Source organism: Nesoenas mayeri (genome assembly GCF_963082525.1).
Source record: "Nesoenas mayeri genome assembly, chromosome: 1".
Classification (NCBI taxonomy): Eukaryota; Metazoa; Chordata; class Aves; order Columbiformes; family Columbidae; genus Nesoenas; species Nesoenas mayeri.
The window spans coordinates 61140091-61162472 of NC_137541.1; the positions used below are offsets into that span (position 1 = coordinate 61140091).

The 22382-nt window shown below is 41.7% G+C and overlaps 1 protein-coding gene across 1 annotated transcript in view; it reads right to left on the bottom strand.

Moving 5' to 3' along the window:
* Positions 1 to 22382, bottom strand: part of TMEM178B (transmembrane protein 178B) — a gene marked incomplete at both ends in the record, with an annotated part of 225450 nt that overhangs the window by 147313 nt on the left and 55755 nt on the right. The window contains one exon of the mRNA XM_080346529.1: positions 15358 to 15471. Coding sequence (XP_080202655.1) covers positions 15358 to 15471 — 114 coding nt within the window. The remainder of the gene's footprint in view (positions 1 to 15357; positions 15472 to 22382) is intronic.

Sequence of the window (22382 nt, forward strand, 5' to 3'; positions counted from 1 at the left end):
AGAGAAACAAAACACCACATTGAATCAGGACAACTGAAAAAATCAGTTTTCCACTCTTTTGTAAAAGGAAAAGAGTCAAGCATCAGCTATTGATATTTTCTAAAATATTCCATTTACACTTCTTAGTCTTCTGTGCCACCTGTTGTTTATCCATTCCAGACATTCACATACAGGTGGGTATAAGATAGGTAAATACCCCAGCACCATGGATTAGTGCCCACAATAGCATTTTTATAACTTGTTGGTCTAAGTAGCCAGCAATCCTACTAGGATATTTTCCTGACAATACTGCATACTGACAGACCTTTCAAAACTACTTCACCAAGACCTGTGTTTTGAGACTTGAACACAACAGGGAGCAAGCCTTTCAGTATCTGACACTCGCTCAGGAAACCAAGTCCAGTGAATACCACATACTGTCTAGTCATGTTGCCTTTGAGCTACACCAGTAAGGTTTGTTGGGGTTCAGAGCACTGGCATGGCTATGTCCCACATGGTTGACTGAATGATCTAAAGACACCTAAATGAACTCATCAACCCACTCCTAGACTTTTAAGCAAGTCAGTGCACCAGATGTTCTGTATTACTGTGCAGCTGCATGTGATCTGGTACCAATCAGTATTACAGATGTTGGCCAACACTGAGTATAGTCCCATCCTCATGTCACCTGCATCTCTGCCCTGAATGTTGTGGTCTAGGACATACATATGCCCAAAGCTGTATGTTGTTGCAGCTGGTGTCATAGGCTGCTGGTAAACAACAACATAACAAACCCAGCCCTAGTCAAATGGTTTGGCCAAGATCCTTTACGCTCATGCCTCAAGGTACATCTGCCTGTTGAGGGATCCTCACATCTGTGCTAATATCATCCCTCTGATGGGGTTAGTATCAATAACAGGCAGGCAAGAGGTCTCCTATGTGTCCCTTGGTACTTTTGTTTTGGGAGCTGCCCGCTACCTATCGGGATCAAACGTACTTTTAATTGCTGTTTTTGTTTTGTCACTCAGTCAAAATGAAGAGATTGATCTCTATTGATCTGTGGAAAGGCTTGCTTTGTTAGCTCAACCTTTCTGTTGCTTATCAGTGTTGTGCCAAGATCTTGACACACAAACTGAGAATTAAATTTTTAAAAGTAATGAGTGAGTGATGGCGAACTCACACCAGTCTCATTCACTGTCAGGCTTCACTGCAAAAGAAAAGTGACAGAGGCAGCAGCTTCTGGTTATTGTCTCAACAGTGCCAGCAGTGTCAGGAATTTGTTTGGTTTTCACATGAATCGAATGTATCCACATTGACACATAATAAACAGAGGATCTCTGTGTATGCAAAAAGGTATCTAGGCATCACATTTTTATTTCCCCCAGCAGCTTTTCAATTATTCTGTTCTCTCTTTCAGCTTCTCCCCAGGTGTTCACACACATCACCTTGGCTTCCTTATTCATATTCTTAAAGGCACTACTAAAAACTCATCCAATTGCATTTTCAGAAAAACAAAACAAAACAAACAAACAAAACAAAAAAAACCCCACCAAATAAACAATAAGAACCAAAATTAAAAAAAAAAAAAACCACACACACCACAAAACATACCACACAAACAGAGTCCCAATCATACAAAGAGGAGTTCTCTGCTTGAGAGTCCAGTGCAAAAAAATGAAGATGATTAAGGGAGTAGAGCATCTCCTTTATGAGGAAAGGCTGAGGGAACTGGGTCTCTTCAGCTTGGAGAAGAGGAGACTGAGAGGTGACCTCATTAATGTTTACAAATAGGTAAAGGGTGAGTGTCACGAGGATGAAGCCAGGCTCTTCTCGGTGACAATCAATGATAAGACAAGGGGCAATGGGTATAAACTCGAATACAGGAGGTTCCACTTAAATATGAGAAGGAACTTCTTCACAGTGAGGGTGATGGAGCACTGGAACAGGCTGCCCAGGGAGGTTGTGGAGTCTCCTTCTCAAGATACATTCAAAACCCACCTGGGTTTTGTGTACTTCTTGTGTAACTTCATCTAGGTGTTCCTGCTCTGGTGGGGGTATTAGACCAAATGATCTCTCGAGGTCCCTTCCAACCCCTGACATTCTGTGATTCTATTCACTCACCACTCTCCAAGGCTCTAAGAGTCCTCCTCCTATACCTGGGAATGTTTTCTCTGCTCATGCCTACAATACAGGAATAAAAGACTTGGAAAGTAGCAATGTTCCTCCAGCTGCCAACCTGACACTGAACAGCCACCCATCAGATGTCTTTCTCTTTCTATCAACATCAAAAATGAAGGCAGCAGTCAAAGCAGGTTGCTTTCTTCCCCAAACTAGTCCCACCCCACCAAGATGAGATCGCTGTGTGGTTCAGAGCCCCCTGCAGATAACTTGTGGCCACATCAGCATCCTACCTCTTTGGCTAAAAGATCCTTCTGCCAACTTCATAGTCAAGTTCACAATTCTTACAGGCCATCACTGCCTGGGGATTAGCTCTCCCCAGTCCCTCACTCAGGCAGAACACTTCTAGCTGATGCATCCCTCTGAGGACTATACCACCAGGTTTAGGGGCATCCCAGATCTTACTATAGGGTCTTAGGCCCTATGACAGAATCTACTACACTTTTTCTAAGCATTGCTTTTGTACAGCAACAGATCAACTCTTCTGCTTTGTGAGAACAGGACAGCAAAACACTCTTCATGAATCCAATACGCTGATCACAGATGGCCTCTCTTTTCCAGCTACTAAAATACTGAGTCTCCCCATAATAGTGATTAAAAGAACATCCTTAAATTGCACTTGGTGTCATCTGACTGCCATAAAATGGGGATTTGCTTACCTTTGGAATTCTACTCTCTTATTTGCATAAGGGATGCCTTCCCATGGAAAGCAAAGGCCAGAAACGTTAAACAGAGAATCCTATGAAATAGCAGCCAGAGAGATCCGTCAAGTGATCTAATCCATTTATACACCACACAGATTTTCAAAGTGCTCCTGTCTGTGTTACCCTTGAGCTGTCAAAAGGCTTCAACCCAGCAGAGCTGTCAATTCAGCTCTTCAGAGAGCCACTGAGTCCTACTGGAAAACTTCAGGAGGACTACTGTGAAAAGCTGATCCTATTGCCATTATCAAGTAGTTTTCGCATTTCTCTGCCCCGTCCCCTGTTAGAAAAGGCTTTTGCATGAATTGTTTGCCTCTTAAAAAAATTCTCAACTCCTTCCACATGAAAAATCTGGTTCTCCCTGGAAGTGGTATCACTAGAGACTTGTCTATTTCATCAGATGAAATCAGTACAGAGGACTAGCGCTCCAGTGAAGGGTTAAGTGTCAAAGTCAAAGCTTATCTACTGAATGAAAATCCTCCTTTCACGCGAAGACCTAAACAGCAAAAATATACATCAGAAAGTCAGCACATAGGTCCTAATATGCTGAGTTCCATAAGGGATGAAAATACTCCTGAAACAAGCCAAAGCCCCATTCAGCCTGCTTTTAGGTTGGAATAAAGTACAGGAAGCTCTAATATACCCTGGCAGTGGTATCGTACTGAAGGACTTTTCCATGTCAATTAATCAGTTCCTCACCCTTGCCATTTTGGGATGAGGTGCAGAGGTGGCTGTGGGCACTCTGACAGCCAGGGAGGATTTACCATACAGAATCACAGAATGTCAGGGATTGGAAGGGACCTTGAAAGATCATCTAGTCCAATCCCCCTGCCAGAGCAGAAATACAGGGCAGGTTCTCCCCAGGCCATATCAGGAAAGCCATTTGCCTACAGTTTTCCATTCAGTGTGCATTTCTTCTTCCAGATTATTTTATTACTCTGTAATAGGACTGATTATTATTTCTCAAAATGTAATCATTTTATTACTTTTGACATAAAATGACAGTTAAGATTTGATTAAGAACCTTTTTCTAAGGCTAGACATTAGAAAAAGGCTCTTTACCCAGAGGGTGGTGGAACACTGGAACAGGCTCCCCAGGGAGGTGTCACGGCCCCAAGCCTGACAGTGTTCAAGAAGAGACTGGACAAGCCCTCAGACACATGGTGTGAACTGTAGGGTTGTCCTGTGCAGGGACAGGAGTTGGACTCAATGATCCTTGTGGGTCCCTTCCAACTCAGGACATTCTAAGATTACTTGCAGGTAAAACTCTGAGTACCAGCATGTTATCCTTGTTGTGTGTATCAGTTGTCATGACAATCAGTGAAGACACTCTTAGAGTCCAATTCATATGCAGTAGAAAACCCACAGCACCAACACATTTTAATGGAGACAATTTTTGAGATTATTATCGATTCTAGGTGCTCACCTTCAGGTATCTCCAAGGACTTTGTTTTCAGCAGATGCTGAGGAATCCCCACTTTGTATACCTTAATTTACTACTAGTCTTCACAGGTCTTTTGCAATTATTTCTAAGAGCAAATCACCACTGACATATGTAACGGACTCTGGTTTAGGCTAGCAAGTTCTCACTTGAAAACTATATTCTTTTTAACCTCTTCAGAAAAAAAACACTTTAGTCTTGCTGTAGGGTTTTACAATGGTCTTTTCTAGGAGATATGCTACATAATCTCTGGCACTACAGGAGGCAGCATTGTCTAGCACTTGCAGCAGTGGGAGTCCAAAGACCTGAGTTCTGTTTCTGGCTCTCCCACTCACTCTCTGCATGACATTTAGCAGGTCAATTAACTTCTCTGCAACTCTTTTTCAGCATGCAAAATGGGTGTGCTTGGGTTGTATGCCTCCTTCAGCACCCAGCTTAAGCCACAAGGATACCAGCTAAAAAACATTGTGAAGTGTTTCAAGATGCTAGAATGGAAGGTGCACTACACACCATCAGCAGCAGCATTAAAGGAAAATTAATGTAATTGTGGAATCCGTTGATTTTCACTAAAATATCAAAAAGTCCAAAAGTCTCAAAGAGCACTTTCGTTTCGGAAATCTATTGAATATTTTGCAGATGCTGATTTCACACTCTTTATCTCAGAATATCTATTCTTGTTTCAGTAAAATGATTATTGTGGTATAAATAAAGGCAGAACTAAACTCTTAGTCCCCATATTACTGCTCCCTTCTGATTAGCATTTTTGTGTATATGGATTCATGCTATTACTGACTTCCTCTCAACACTGGGAAAAGAGATTAAGCCTTGAAATTAAGCCTTGCCTTGGCAGGTTAACACTTATCTTCCTATGGCAACACAATCAGGCACGAGAGCAGGTTGTACAGAATGGCATTACATCATGCTCAAATATGTGATTATAACATGCTGCAAAATGGATTGTACAAAGAAGACTGATTTAGTATGTGTCTATGATGGTGAGTGAAGAGCAGCTGGTACCAACCTAATGCATTGCCAAAGATTGTATCAGATAAAACCAGTAATTCAGCCACCTCTATGTCCCGCTCCCATAAAATTTTCATAAACCAAATCTTATGGGAAGAAAGAAAATACAGGGAACCTTCTGAATTATTTACAGCCTTAGTTGTGTATGGCAAAGAAGCACCTCTTAGGTCAGTAAGTGATATTCTTCCATTGATTTCCTTCACTCAGAATATCTAGATAAGAATCAAGTTTTGGGGGAAAAAAACCCAAAAGAAACAGGGATGTAAAGGCAAGCCAGAAGAAGCAAAGCTGATGGAGGCACAGATAAGAGTTTGTATTTATGAAAGAGATATTGATTAACTGCACACACCAGTGGCAGATAGACTCAAATTAGCTGTCATAATTCCAGTGATGCAGAGGGACACACAGGCTCAATCTCCATTAAATATAACCTACATCCAGAGCAGCCAGATGAGATTTGCAAGACTGAACTTTGAAGTCCCACAGAAGATACCTGCAGTAGATTTATATTCCTGATTTCCTATTCCCTCACCAACTGTGCAATCAGTTCCTGGAGGTGGGCAGGGAATAATTCAACAGTTAAACTGTGATTCACCCAGCCAATTAAGGAGTCTTGGGATGGGCCCTAAGACAAATGCTCCAGCTTCATCCAGCCTTCCTGGGCCAGAACTACATCCACCTCCGGCAATGTGGCCAAAATCATCATGGCCCAGCTAACAATATAACAATCTGAGGATGTAAAGCTGCATTATCATTTTTACACATTAATACTCACGCGTTTTAGACCTTTTCAAAGTAGCAAGTAGGAGGATGTCCTGGTAGTACATGTGGATCAGGTTTATTCTGTAATTCAATGTAAAAAGAGCATCACTGCAAAACAGTAATTAAAATGGCAACCACTGCCCAGTAGCTATCAACATATAAATATCACCTACACGTTTCAGCCTGCAGCTTCTGTCAGGGTCAAAGCCAGGTTGTTTGATTCTAAGTTTGTTGGCATCTCTCTCATACTGGCTGCTGTGATGTTTCCTTGTGGATGGTGCTTGGCTTTGTGAACACATCACAATCTCATTTCCAAAATCTACCCCTTCAGTCTTTCTTCTAGGACTGAAGCAAGGAAGTACGCACTTCTCATTACTAACCCTGTGTGTAGCATGTGGCACATTATCACCTTGAAATATTTAACCGTTTGGCTTTCATCTTGCTAACAGCGTGGGGTGGGGCATCAGACTGGGGTATAAATAAACTGCGATATAAATCATCATAAACCAGGCATTAAATTGGTATATAAATCAAAAATTATAGAAGTCAGAGATGGAAAAGACCTATTAGATCATCCTGTTTGTTCTTTCCTGTGTTCTCACCCTAAGAATGCAGGAGGCATCATTCTTGATTTGCCAAGAGACATAGAAAAACACCCCTCTCCCTCTCTGTGTCTCTCAAGAGGGAGAGAAAGGAAACAGAGAGCTCTTTATGAATATTAATAAAGCTATATTTTGACTGGCTGAATGACTGAAAATTATAAACGATGGTATGTTTTACCTGTCAACATCTCCACACTGCAAAAGGCAAATTGTCTCCAATACTCCTTTGTAAAAAAATCACCACTAGGGCTAGAGGGGGTGTGCTCTCAATTTTCCTGCACTCAGAACAGCTCCATAAATACCTTAAGACTCTTTTGAGTTATGAAGGTAAAAACATGTCTTCTTTTTTCCAATACAACAGTGAGAGACAACATGAAACATTTCCTAGGGTAAGCAGAATCCAAGTGCCCGCACTTAACAAAAAAACAAAAGCAAACAAAAAATATCAAAACATTACAAAGGCTGACAAGTCAAGCATGCCAAAGTTAGGAAATGTGACCCTTTGAAGAGGTCGGTGTGAGAGGTGAGAACTCACATCACCCTCTAGCTAAGAGCTAGAGATCAGTCAGCTGACATACAGCTCCTCCCTTTCACACTAGGACTTTCCTCTACCTTTACCCCAAAAGTCCTTGGAAATAAGTCAGTTAGCCTAAGAAATATCTTTCAAGGTGGTTCCTAGCCATGTTTGCCTCATTTACCACGACCCAGTGTGAGCTGGGTGACCATTTGAAGTCTGATTTACAGCGTGTGGATCACTCATAGTTGCTCTGGAAGTCAAAGGGAGCTGTGCTCTGAACATAAAAAAGGCTGTTTAATGCTAAGTACTCTAAAACCCAAGTCTTCATCATCTCCAACTGGACACACAAAAAACCTGAACCAGTTAACTTTGACTGCCAGGCCTAAAATAGAAGTTATAACCCAGGTCAGAAGTTTATTAGATATGACTATATTTATCTTCACATGCCATGCTTCAGCATAATAATTAGAAACATGACAAAGCTCAAAGCGGTTAAATCTCTCCTTGGATTAGGAGTTATGTATTCTGCAATAAAAAGGCCAGCAACCATACATTAAGCAATGAAAAATAAACCAAACATTGAAGATACCATTGAATGGAAACAGAATATCCCAAATATATGGAACAAGGCAGAAGTCCTGTGGAAAACATAGTATGTGATTACAGTAATTAAAGACTTGATAATGAGTGTGCTCAGAGGAGATAAATTAAAGCCAAGTACGCAGGCTGAACTGTGTCATCTCCTAGCTTTACATGCTTGTGTTTGCAACTTTTTAAATACTCATCTGATTTTATTTTACATTCTTGAATTTACAACAACAACAACAAAGAAACCCCTGCAAAACCAGGAATTCTATTGTGAGTTTTCTTAGTGATTTAGAAGAGCAGAGAGCAGTTCATCAGCAGAATAAGGCTCTTCTGATTCACCTCTGAACCCCCAGTTACGTGAGCTGGTAGAAGAGCCTGCTATCTGAGGGAGCGGGATGGAACTTCCTCTCTGCCAGTGTGTCACAGGTGTTTTAACAGCAGATGTACAGCAAGACTCCTGACCTACACAGTTAAAACAGGGCTTTGGGGTGGATCCTTCCCTGTTTGTTCCCCACTCACCTCCAACACAAAGCTTGGTCATTTTTGCACCTTCCCTTTCACATTGTTCCAATCCCCCACCTACAGCATTTATCCCTGTCTCAGTGTTCAGTACTTCCCTGTCCCTGCTCTCCCAATTCACCAACGTAAAGTTTCACCCCTTTCCTTGTCCTTATTTCCTCCCTTTCCAAATCTTGGTTATTTTTTCTACTTAGACACCCTTGTCAACTCAACACAGAGATGTACTGACCATCTTTCTTACTCCTTCCCTGCTCTTCTGTCTCCAAGAAGTAAAGGTAGTACAGGAAATAAAAAGTAGTATGCAGTTGGGGAAGCTATTCACTAGTGTAGGTATTAAGGTCACAGCCATATTAGCAAATCCTAAGAGGAAGCCTAGCAGAAGGCAACAAAATCCCTTAGAGATTTCAAAATAGGTCTTAGATTTTGATGCCAAAAAACCTCACCATTTTTCTATCTTAGCTTGAAATAGCAGGATACAAAGAAAACCCTACAGCAGAGAGAGAGGGGGGAATGAGGTCATCTGTCACTACCACCTGGTCATTAGCTACAGGAATGATGAATATGATGGGGATCCAACAACACTAGACCTCCAGGCATATGAGCACCTGCCGAACCTCCAGGATGGCTGCCCCATCTGCTTTCATAACCAATGCATTAAGGAATGACATCATATTGTCAGCCAAATGGCACTGACCAGCAGGACGGTGTCTTACTTCAGGGTATACCTCCATCTGGGGGTCAAGGTAGCTAATTAAAAATAAAACAGCATTTCCTTGTAGAGGAAGACAGGAATGGAAGGACACCCAAGGGATTATGGGAGAGAGAGTGGAAGAAAGGAGCAAGAAAAGTGGGATGCTGCCTATTTATTTCCAACACTGCTTTCAGTAGTAGATAGGAAAAAAAAAAAGTGCAAAAATTCTCTAAGGTCAGCACTTAATACAGATACAACAATGAAATATTTATTGTTGCTTATAAAAGCGGACAGGGTCAAGCCCATGAGCCTACTGGTGTTACTAATGCATTGCCAAGCTATCAACTGAGCTTCTGTACAAACCTCTACATCTTGTTCCATGGAATGAGAAGGCTTGGGAAGCCTGTAGAAATTAAAAATATAGACATTACCATCTTTTCCAGAGTGCTAACTGATGTCACTGCCATCAGTACTGTAACTGACCTCCACAAAAGGAGATTTTTTGAGCCGCTCTCAGTAGTTTTACTGTTTATAAAGAGGCATTTGTGTGCTTTGCAGGCCTAAATGAGGAATCTTTAATCTCCTGCAAAGTTCAGACCATTAAGGCTGATAAAATCCATTCAGCTTTCAGCATAGATGCTATATGAATTAAAATTACCACTCTCCACATCCTGTAGAAATCCATCATTTACCCCAATACTTGCTCATCTCAAAATGTGCCAGGCTATTACTTTTAACTTTACTATTCATTTTTTATGCAAACGGCTTTTAACCACCACAAATACAGGATTATTGCAGTTTTCAACAGTGCAGACAAGCATTATCATTCCAATTAACACAAGGCATTATGGTTCCTCTTCTGAAAATGTAGCTCCCCATGCCAATGCTCTATATTCAAAGCCCATATCCTGTGGTCCCACAGTAAAAGTGGGGGCAGGTAGGAGACAGGCAAAGGAGATCCCACAGTACCTGAAAAGGAGCACTTCCAAAAAACACAAGGAAATTCTAAATATTTATCAGGAAGCACTAGCTACCTCTTTGTGAACCGGTTCTCTCTAAAGCAGTCTGGTGACAATTTCTAAGCTCTGCAGGATGAGATCAGTTTCCATAGCAATTCCAGCCACTTTCTGCCCAGATGCAGCACTATCCATGTTCCTGGACACAAAACACAGCTTCTGTAGAAAACAGGCCTAGGCAGCAACAGCCAACTGGAGAACAGCAGACAAACAGAAATGCCCTCTTTTGCGGCCATGTTTAATCCAAAGCACAAATTCAGGTTTGTCATATATAGGGAGGAAGGAAAAATAAACTTAAAGACCCAGCTATCTACCTCGCATGATAGGCTCTGTGAGTCAGCAAAATAAAATCTTTTGGAGAGAAGGAAGAATTTTTCATCTGTCTTCTGATGCGGAGAATTCCACACGATATAGCTCAAGCCATTGGGATCTCTGCCGTACAAAGGCTCTGAGTTCCACAGAACATTGGTCCCATTTCAGCTACCACAGCAGGAGAACAGCAAGAAGCAGTGGTTTGACTCATTCTTTGAGAGAAAAAGAAAACTCAGTCTTCAAGAACATACATCAGCAAATTGCTTGCTTGCAGTGTTGTATAGCCATAACACTTTCTTCATGTGCCTTGGAGAGAAGGTGGCCTTGTAAAAGCCCCATTTTACCTTTCTCTTGCTGAGACAACAGTGAGGAAGACTGCAGAGCAACCCACAAGCATAAGCCCTGAGAGTCTCCAGGCAGGTCTGAGCCCACAGTATGCCAACCTACAAACCTGCAGTACCTGCACAGTTGTTATTGAAATCATTCAAGGAATGTTTACACAGAAATCCCAAGGCAAATACACGTTCAAAGGTAAAAATGAGTGAGGAAGCATAAGGTCTAAATAAAAGCATCTAGAGGTAAAAATAACACATCATCCTAGACTGGCTCTAAGGAAGTATGAAGACAATCCTTCTCTTATCTGTACCCTCCTCTCTTTTTTTGCACTGTTTGGCTTCCTCAATGTAAGTTTCTAATCCTAACTCTCCCATCAAGACAATTAAATATAGATAGCTGGCTTAAGCATACTTAGAAATTCCTCCTTGCATCCATCTTCTATGGTGTGGTTACCATTTTTCTGAAAACAGTTGTCTGTTAAAGACTGCAGCAGAAAATCAATTTAGAGCCTGGATTGTCTATAGCCTATTTAAAGAAGAAAAACACCATCACCACCCCCCACAAAAAAACCCACACAAAAACACCAAACTGAAACAAATAAACAAATCAAACCCACAACAACAACACAAAAATACACCCTACCACACAAAACCAAACCTTCCTACAGTCCTTCTGATGGTATAAAACAGTACCAGCCTAACAGGTTTCTGTTTTGCTCCAAGGAATAAACAAGTAGACCAAATACTCCCTGGGCTTTGAGTGCCTTATGCCTCACAGCAGCTTTAAAGAACAGCACTGTCAGTTCCTGAAAGATGCCAAACCCCTTCATGCCAAATTCCTTCATTGCCTTGGTGGTACTATCATTTTCAAAGCAAACACAGCCTTTCACCTTCTTTCCCATAATATGCAATGATTTCCTGACATTTTGGGACAAGAGGAAAAAAAAAAACAACAAACAACAACAACATAGCATCAACATAGCCTCCTTTTTATGGTCAACTTTCTTAAAGTACAAGCATTCAGTTAAAGTGCTTATTCCATTCACTTCCAATGACTGCACCATATTCCACAGCTCAGATCCTCACTGCCATAATCACTTTACTCGTGTTTTGTGAACACAAATTTGTAGGACAGTGAAAGTGGACCTACAAGAACATAAAACACGGAACTGAATATGCAAATCTGTAAAAACTACACAGATTTTGGGAAAATTTTGTTCTGATAATATGTGTGTCCCTTTCTAAAAGCATCAGTGATGCTGCTGGAGTTTTTCAGAAGCCAGAACTATGGACCAAGACTCTGCACAAGACTGGGACCAAAATGTGACAGGGTAAATACTTAATAGTGACTCCATCATATCATGAAACCAGCATCTTCCATATAGAAACAGTTACACTCAGAGTTGTTAGACACAGCTTTCCTTCCCTTTTTCACTCATATAGACACTTGTATTGTTTAATTAAATGAATATTTATCTCCTGACAGGCAAGAGCTGGCAATACTACAATCATCCTTCCCTCCATCCCTGTTTAACCAAAGACAGTTGAGAGGAAGCGATTGCAGGGAAGTGAAGTCCTATTTCCCCGGCTTGTGCTGCCATAGGCAATCAATTTGAAGCAAAGGTTCCATCTTGAAAATGTCAAACAGGATGAAAAAAAGATAAAACCAAAAATTGTAAAGTCAGCTACAACCATTTCTCCAGGTCTAGCTGCTCCCCTGGGTTCTGCTAGCGTAGCTGACAGCACAGCTAGAGGAATTTCTGCTTTCTGCACTGACCAGTGCCATGGGGTCCTCAGTCTCAAATTAATTGCCACTTGCCCACCAGCTCCTGCAATTCAAGAGAAAATGCTGGAGCATCAATCCTGTATGCCAGTCCAAAACAAAAAGCTGTTTGCTGGGCATGGCTGGAGCCCTCTCTCTTCTGCTCCCTCACCCAGTATGCAGGCAAAGCAGCAGATTTCCCTCCCAGGCCCACAGTTTACTGCCCATGCACCTGGAAAGGAAAATAACCTCTATTGAAATACAGATATATCAAAGGACAGCAGTGGCTTTAGCCTGGAATAGACATTTTCTTTAGTAGTGTGAATAGACACTCTGGTTTCACCTTCCCAGTTCTTCTGAAATTCTCCAGGATGCTATTTTGCCTCAGTGTTTCATCAGGAAATTGGGGGATGTTGTGTGTTGGTTGATTGGTTTTTGTTTTGGTTTGCGTTTTTTTGTTGTTTTGGGGTTTTTCAGTTGTTTTGGTTTGGGTTTTTTTGATGTTTTTATTTGTTTTTCTTCTTCCTTCCATCTTATGCTACAGATCTGAGAAACTACCCATGGAAAGCACATAAGGAACAACAGGCCTGGGCCCTGCTCCTTCACTGCTTGTCACAACACTCAGCGAAAGGGAAATTCTGAACAGATAATTGTTCAGAGGAAAATAATGGCCAGGTTGAATTGGAAATGCTATTCTGCCTCAGGATGAGCAGTGGTGAGCTGAAGTAACTGTACCTTGGATGAAGCTGGTCCAGAGATACAGAATCAGGTCATCTGTTACAGCAGGAACTAAAATGACAGGCACTTTCTGAAGGGACTTAGAGTATCACTCCACTTTATGTCTACTTTACTGCAAATATTTTCTAAAGGGACAACATCCCCCTCAACAAAATCACAATTTGAAAAAATTGCTATTGTCCTTGGCTTTTAAAACAGATGTTTTACAGAAAAACAGCAAGGTCACTGTTCCTACACAAGAAGTAGTCATATCAGTTCAATTCATTCTTAAATGCAGTGACCCCCAGATCCTTCAGTGTCTAACACACACTCACCATTGCACCTAACTACTCTAGAGTAGAGAGAGTTTCAAAGCATTTCTTTCCTTTCCTGCCTTTAGGTAGGGAGATTCAAACTTCAATTCTATCTACATCTGCCTGCACTTACCCAATTCTTGAACTAACAAGAACATCTGGGTCAGAAACACACTTCCACACCTAGACACTGTGTCCCCTTCCTCAGGGAAGGGGCAAGCAGCCTCATCCTGAAAGTGACTTGGACTAAATCAGAAACATAAATGTGTGAGCATGGTGTGTCTCAGCTGCCACACGCCCTCACTGAAGGCTCCCATTAGCTGCCAACACACCAGGCTCAGGAACTTGCTGATACCACCAAGGAATGCACACAAGTGTCTTACGTTGCCAGGTATATTAGTAGATGTTTAAGCTGGGGGGGGGGGGGGGGGGCAGGGGAGCATACAAACAGAACTTCACAATAACCTTTTACTTGCCCCATTGCTGAGAGAAAGAGGAACTTCTTTAAGACAATTATTCCTACATGAACCCTGTGAACCCTAACAGAAGATGTCTTGGGTGGAGTGTGTGTTTCTTTTTGCCCACAAATGAACAATATTAGCAGAGATGGCAGGTGGTAGAAGAAAACCTGAAGGGAACTGAACTACCTGATCTTCTGATTTTAGGGACAAATTAACACAGCACAGTATCATGCAAGACCCACCTCTTACAACCTGGGAGGTAAGAGTTCAATATTATTTTACTGTGACATGGCAAAGAAAAAGGCATATTTATCCACACAGAGACATATTTAAACAAAAAAGAAAATTAGTAAGACCCTCTAGAACTTTCTTAACATTTTACGGGATTTGACCAGACAGGCCTACAAGCACCAATGAGTCTCAAACCAGGCCTGACCTTACCAATGCAGGAAATCAATTATTACACCTCCTCCCCAGAGCTTAAAAGGACCCTCCCAATGCAGCCACATAAGGTAGGAGTTAAATAAGGACCGAAAGTCTGAGGAGCACCACAGGTCTTACATATTTCTCAAACCAACACAGCCTGGACAGAAGCTACTCACTGCCACCTTTCCAAGTTTTTCAATCAGAATCAGCATCCCTCCACCCCTGTCATCTTCAAGGAGCTGTTAACTTCTTCCATTAAGACAGAGGAATTCAGGACACTCATCAGTTCCCATGACAGTGTAGCAACAAGAGCAAGTTGCAGTGGAATCCTTCCTTGTAAAATCCTGCCTCTTCCATCTTATTAGTAAAAACCCTTTTCCATCTCCAAGATAAGATAAAAGCTTTAAGGCCAGCCAATACATCTCAAGGCAATTCCATCCCTGTCAGATCTTGTTGCTTCAGCAAATGTTACAAGTTGGTGACCACTGGCTACAATTATCACTGAGGGCTAAGCTCCTTCCCTGTGCCTTAAAGGGTGCAGCATTTCTCTTTCTAGATCTCCAAAGGAGAGTGATGCCACACTCACCCAGGAGCTGCAGGCAGCAGGACATATTCTACGTTAAAAGCCAGCAATGAATTCTGCTGGAAGCAGGGAACTCAGCAGCAGCATGAGCTGCATTAGAATATGCTCACGTACAGAGCATTCTACTGAATTAAAAAATAGGGCATTGATTTTGTTATTCATTTTTGTATTTAACTCAGTATTAATCTCTGCATACGAATGCCTCTTCCCTGCTGCCACGTTTTCATGCCTCAGCAGAATTTCCAGTCAGCGGTAGCAACAGAGATGTAGGTCCTAAGAACAGATCGATCAGTCTGCTACAAAAACAAACTGTATGTGAGAAGAGGTCTCTGAGTAGGTTGCCAGTCAAAGCATCTGTTCTCATTTATCAGCGAGTACTTTCCTTAGTCTGTATGTGAGGAGAACGGAGAAGAAAGCCAGCGACACTTACGCAAGGCGTGCCACTCATCCTGGCGGATCGTCTTGGTGATGTTGTAGGTGAGGTTCTTGGGAATGGTCGCTGAGGAGTAGTGGTACTTGATGTATGTGCACCGCTCAATTGCTCCTGAGAAAGGCAAAATGCAGAAGACAAAGTGCTGTTAAATCAATGCAACACGTCCTCCCAGCTGTAGATCAGATGGGCTTGACAACCCAAAGCAAAGCCTAGGAGCAGAGCAATCCCAACCATCAATCCACTGTGACAGACAATGCTATCTTTGGCCTGTGACAGGCACAAGCTACCTGTAGAGTGAGCTCACATCCAAATTTGATATGCCAAAGGCCCCACAGTAGCCACCAGAATGTCTACTTTCACCACCAGATAGGAATGTGGCAAATCACCACTTCTTTCATTTCTTTTCTCCGAGCCGTGAAGTAGCAACACGTATACCAGCATTTACTGGTAAGAAACTGCAAATTCCCATCTTAGTGTGTCCTGCAGTAATGTGCCTCAATGTCCATTTTCCAAGAGATACACAAAGCAAACATCTTTGATCTTTCCTTAGGTCAAGAGAGGTTCTCCTTCCTCTCTACTCTGCCCTGGTGAGACCACACCTGGAATATTGTGTCCAGTTCTGGGCTCAAGAAGGACAGGGAGCTGCTCAAGAGAGTCCAGAGCAGGGCAACGAAGATGATTAAGGGAGTGAAGCATCTCCCTTATGAGGAAAGGCTGAGGGAGCTGGGTCTCTTTAGCTTGGAGAAGAGGAGACTGAGGGTTGACCTCATTAATGTTTACAGATATATAAAGCGTGAGTGTCATGAGGATGGAGCCATGCTCTTCTCAGTGACAACCAATGATAAGACAAGGGGCAATGGGTATAAACTGGAACACAGGAGGTTCCACTTAAATGTGAGAAGAAACTTCTTCACAGTGAGATTAACAGAACACTAAAACAGGCTGCCCAGGGGGGTTGTGGAGTCTCCTCCTCTGGAGACATTCAAAACCCGCCTGGACACCTTCCTGTGTAACCTCATCTAGGTGTTCCTGCTCCAGCGGGGAGATCGGACTAGATAATCTTTCAAGGTCCCTTCTAATCCCTAACATTCTGTGATTCTGTGATTCCTTCAGTAATAAAAAACAACATAGGTAAAATAATACATATAGATAGTGAACGATTTTTCTGACCCCCATTCCACAGCCAAGAAGCAAGACAAGCAGAAGGATATGTTACAGGCTGTGCTATGTCTCTTGAAGGTACCTGGACACTTTCATGGCAGGGTCAGAAAAAGAATTTATTGGCATCCCAGAATAATGAGCCTCAGATGGCCACACAAATGGCTGAAATAGGCAACATTTTTCCCTTGTAGTCAGGACTTCATCTATGTTCCATGGAAAACAGCACATGCTGCTTCTGTTTGTCTTCTGGTCATGTTATTATAGTCTCCTTTCACAGCCACTTTCTCTCATCTACAATAATCACACCTCCAGACCCTGATCTCCTGGCAACTCTCTGCATGATTAATGTCCTTAGAGGAATGGCTCTGGCATAGCCTGATGGTTTCCATGAATTATAGCCTAGCCAAATTTCACATCTGACCAGAAATCCGTGATAGTGCAATCATTCTTACACTGAGAAGAACAGTGAGGTTTCCTACATCTATTTTGCCAGCATCCTCAACTAACCTTGGCTTTATTTGGCCATCTCACTAAGCAGCCAGATTGAACACTCAAGAAAGTAATTTTTTCCATTAATATTACAGTATTTTGGATCAGGCCTTTAATAACTAAATAGGCATCCTTAATGTGGTTGGCCACACCATTTGCTACTAGCTACCACTGGTCAGAGAAGCAGTTATGCTGGAAATGCTTTTATGTATTAAAAATATATTAAGACAGGCACTCAATAGAATAAATTAAATGAAGCAATGAATTTTATAAATAAGAAAAAGTGCTATACACCAAGAGGCAGGTAGAGAACACTTACTGTCAGCCCAAACTGAAAAGGCAAAGCCATTAGCCTTATATCTACAGCTCCAAGGGGTTAAAACATGCTTTTATGCCACTAGAAATACAGGTTTCTACTTCAGGTTGTGAAATATTACTTGGCATGAACTTAGATGATATATCATGCATTCACAGCATGAACTAGAAACCCCATGAAACAAAATTATTAGTTACATTGCTGCCTACTAGCATCTTCCAAAGTTAGTGCAATGCAAACATTTGAGGTCCTTGTTGTTTGCTCCTCTTAAGCATTCTTCACATTCTGCCTTTGACAGCAATTAGATTAGACAAAGCCAAATATTATAGAGGAAAAAGGCAAAATATTTACATATGTATCCCGCCTGCCCTGACAGCGTGATGGGCTTCTGTGTGAGTCTGCACCATCTGGGCACCAAATGTACGCCCAGAATTAAAGTTTCAAACCAAGAATAGTATTTAAAAAAAGACAGCTAGTGTGCAAAGAGCTTTAAAAAAAGCCCCAAATCACAACCCTGCCTTCTTATAGGTTATCCTATCACCTTTTTTTCCAGCTGTTTTCATGGATCGGAAGCATTGGCAAGAAAAAGGAAGATGCTTATTTGTCAGAAAATAATTTTTACGATATCAGATACCTACACAGACAAAAGATTTATATAGAACAACAAGCAAGAACACAGAGCCAAGATTCAAAATAAAAGCATACAGGAGGAGGGAAGAAAAAAATCCTTTTCCATTTGCTATAATTTCTTAAAGTAATCAGCAGAAAGTGTCTCCTCTTACTCCAAAGCAGCTAATTTCCAGTAAGGTCCATCAAACTTTTTATTCTTAGTGCAAACACTAATGCAGTGAGCTGTTCACTATCTTACTATCTGCATAAAGCAGAAAGAGAGATTATGGTCTGAATTCAAGTCACCGCTTCACCATATATAAAATTTTGGCCCTATGCTTACATCCACATAGCTTTAATGAAACTTAAATGTGTGTTTAAAGACTGTCTAGAACTAAGTACAACTGCAGTGGCAATCATTCAATAATACCTGAAGTACAGGCAGATTTTTTAATGGTAAATTCCATGATGACTTGCCAGTCATGCAACATATTTCAATATTCTTCCCACCTCTAAACAGCAAGCTATTAGCCAACAAACTTCATGACTCCAAGGGTTTGTAGGGACCAGAAGGTAAAGTGCTCTTCAGTGAGATATGTCCTCCTTTTTTCCTTACTTGTCTCTGAAATATCAGGGCTGTCCACTGCTTACACTCAACAGGGCTGAGCAGAGTACAGCAAATTCACTTGTACCTGGGAATTGCCCCCACTGCTTGTCTGACACAGGGCAACAGACCCCCAGGTCAGACAGGATGCTGCTCCTGGATGCATTAAACATAGGTGCAGTGTTAGAATGGGTAATCCTAATTATTTTTTTGTTACAGGGCTCTAAATAGTTCAGTCTTCTCCAGGTTACTGGGCTCAATAAAGGGATAAATGGGTGAAATGTAACGGTCTATGATATACCAGAAGTCAGCTTGCATGAGCTAATGTGCCCTTCTGGCTTTAGGCTATTAAACTCTCCTGTGAATGCTGGGTTTAATACACTCAGGAGAAGGTAGTCCAGAGTGTTTCAGAGCTGCCCTCTACTAGCTGCCAGCACTTCAGTCACTTCAGACTCTAGACCAGCGGCAACTGCTGAAGAGAGCACATGGCCAATAAGAGAGGCAGGAAGGACCTTACTGGGAACCTCAAGCTTTTCATGGCCCAAACTGACAGTTTGTGATTGTTCAGCATTTAAACACAAACCATTTATCTAAACCTGCTCTCACAGGTGTAGAGGAGTGACCCTGCTAAGTAAATGTGACTGTATCAGCATATACCTAGAGGTGAGAACTAGCTTTTAAAACTTAGAAAAAGGCTTTCATTTGCCTGGACCTGCTAATAAGAATTAGGAAAATGATGAGTGTATAGCAGTGACAATTTCATACTTTGTGATGTTTCCCTACTCGTCACGCACAGGAGACCTACATTAAAAGCTCTCAAACATCCAGTTCCTAGAGGCCCCTTGTAGAGGAGAGGCAGCAACTGCAGTGAAGATCAGAACTACTACTCTCCTGGAATGCCCTCTCAGAAAAACCCTAAGAAATCCTTACCCTCAGATGAATGGCTATGTTCACTCCAGTCTTTGGAGTAGGAAGAGATGCAAGAGAAACAAAGAAAAAAGAACTTCCCCTCCACAAACAAAAAAAATCCCTTTCCCTTCCTAATCCTCAAAAGTGTAACTGCAGTTTATGGAGCATCTCCAGCCTTCAACACTAACTTAGACCAAATGCAATTGCAGCTGAGCTCTGCACTTTGCTCAAATAACTGGGAACAGTATTTATACAGAAAAACAGTAAGAGGGTTCTTCACCACTGAAAGATGCAGTATATACCATGTTCCTCTGATCAAAGGAAAATGTTTGCTGAAAATACTAAAGAAAAGTGTCTGACATCTTCAAATAGAGTGCTAGGACAGAGATCAGGAAGATGAAACTAGAACCATGAAGAACAAAACTGTCACAAAATCACAGAATGTTAGGGATTGGAAGGGACCTCAGAAGACCATCTAGTCCAATCCCCCCACTGGAGCAAGAACACCTAGGTGAGGTTACACAGGAAGGTGTCCAGGCGGGTTTTGAATGTCTCCAGAGAAGGAGACTCCACAACCTCATTGCATCCCCACAGAAACACAGGTCCTCAGAGGGGATTCAGCAGTTGTAACTCTGTGTTTGGCAACCCCCTGTTCCAGCAAAGTTCAGGTACCAAGTAATATTGAAATAAGGAAACTAGAGATAGCTTCATCCAGAGCAGCTTAATATTCACAACAAACATGCCACTCTTCTTACTGATCCAGTTACATGCGCTGTTCCCCTCCCATATTGCTCATAGTTCCATACTATCACATTATTATTATATTTCCTCTTCCTTACAAGGAAAATCCTGAAAGTGTGCAATAGCAGAAATATGACCTGTAAACACTGTGCAATTCTTTTCTATTCAATTTTCAAAACTATCCCAATATCCTGATGTTAGTTCAGCTGCTAGTTGAAACTCAGCTTTCACTGTATTACTAGAGCTGTACGTTCTACCCCAGCAGAGGCTCTAAACTGGTAACACCGGGGGTGGTTGAACCATTCTCCCACTCTAGGCAGAAGAGGGTTGAGACAAATTAAAAGGAAGGTCATACTGCTGGTGTCCATACTTTATTTGTCTGGTGGGTAAACAGGCAATCTTTTTCAGAACTTTTGGGCCAGTAACTTTCTTCATGACCCAAGCTGCCCCTCAACCCCTCCTTTAAGTGTAATAGTATTTCAACACTTCCAAACTGTTCCAAGAAATAGTCTTCACCCATGGTTAATTTAAGAAATAGAATTACAATTCAAAATGTCATCAAGGTATTGGGTCACATCAGTCCCAAAACTTACATCTCAGAAGTGGCCAGAGGCATCTGCCCTGTGAGGTCAGCCTGAGTTTTACAAAGGTGGTTGTCAAGTTTCAGGAATTTACACTGTCATTGGAATCATATAGTTTAGTCTTCTGCATAATGCAGACCAACTCATTTGAGAGCTAGCACCAGAAGGTAATCCTTCATATGGTCTTTCATGAAACTGGTCATCTATGAGAGCAGTTAGGAAAGTATAAGTAACATTAATTGAGATCCAGCCCAAGATGGTACACAGATGAGTTACCAGCATGGGTTATCTGACTATACGCCCCCCCGCCCCATCAATAAGGGCAACAAGATTTCACATTTACACACACACACCCCCCCAACTTTTCTGGGCTCCAGATTGTGAAACCATCCTTAAGACTCAGGTGCAGATTACCCCAAAGCCCGTGAATAAGTTACCTTTGGTACCTAGAGGGCTCACAGGTACATGTGTAACAAGTACACTCCAAGACACTTTGCAGCAATCAGAAATCTCAGACAGACACAGGGAGCCAGCAGCTCACTTGCTCCAGATGAACTGTGGTGTGCCTATTCCAGACCTCACAACAAGCTCACACTGACACAACAGTCGCCTTGCTTTCTGTAACATGCAGGGACCTGGAACCAGGTGGCACCCATTCTTCTCCTGTAGTACGTATGTTGATTTCTAAGAAGCATCCAGCTCTACTGCTGGTATTTGTTTTAATACGTTTCCTGCCAAGGCTTTTGATATTATGAGCTTCCCTCAAAAGATTGACATGGATGTTCTGAGCCTTTGCTACCTCCAGGCAGCTTTTTCTTCTTCTGTGTTGTAGATACCTCTGGATGAACTGTTCATAGCAGGCAATTTATTCCACAAAAATTCACCCTTTGTGCTAGCTCTAATTTTTACAAATCTTTTTTGAGAATTACTACACAAACATTTCCTAGTAAAAACAATCTTAGCCTCTGGCTTGCAAACTGCACTCACTACATGTATTTGCTATTCATTATGAGAAACTACCTGCTGTATGAGAGATTGCCTTAATCCCATGGCTTGGTTACTGTTCCCTCATTGGGCAAGCATATCCATATCAAGAAGACAGGAGATGTAGTTTGGTCATTTAGCCTCTAATTGTTTCACATTATCTTCAGAAAATCTGTAGAGCAGAGAAAGTTTATAGTTTTTTTTTTCTTAGCATAACATTTCAGTGAGATTTCCAGAGGCTATAATCATAGTTAGGGCTAGGATCAGGTTACACAAAACAATTGCATATATATATGTGTTAATTTTTTTAAGTCTTATCTCCCTTGGAAAAGGTCATTGTTAAATTATGTTAGCATTTTTATGCAGCCTCGAAACCAGTCCTGGCCATTCAGGCTAGTGCAACTTAAAAATTATTGCCCTTAGCTTTGTGTGCTGCCCTCAGTCTCTTAAAATCATTTCATATGAACCATCAGACATCATCTGGAGGTACCTTAATATAGGCAAGGTTGTTGTTGCAGTTTCAGCATGCATTAACTGGTCAAACTAAGTCCTGGAGGGAGGTAGGAAGATAAATTAGGCTCTACCTTGACCAGCTGCTATGACAGATTTGCAGTCAGATCTGCTGACT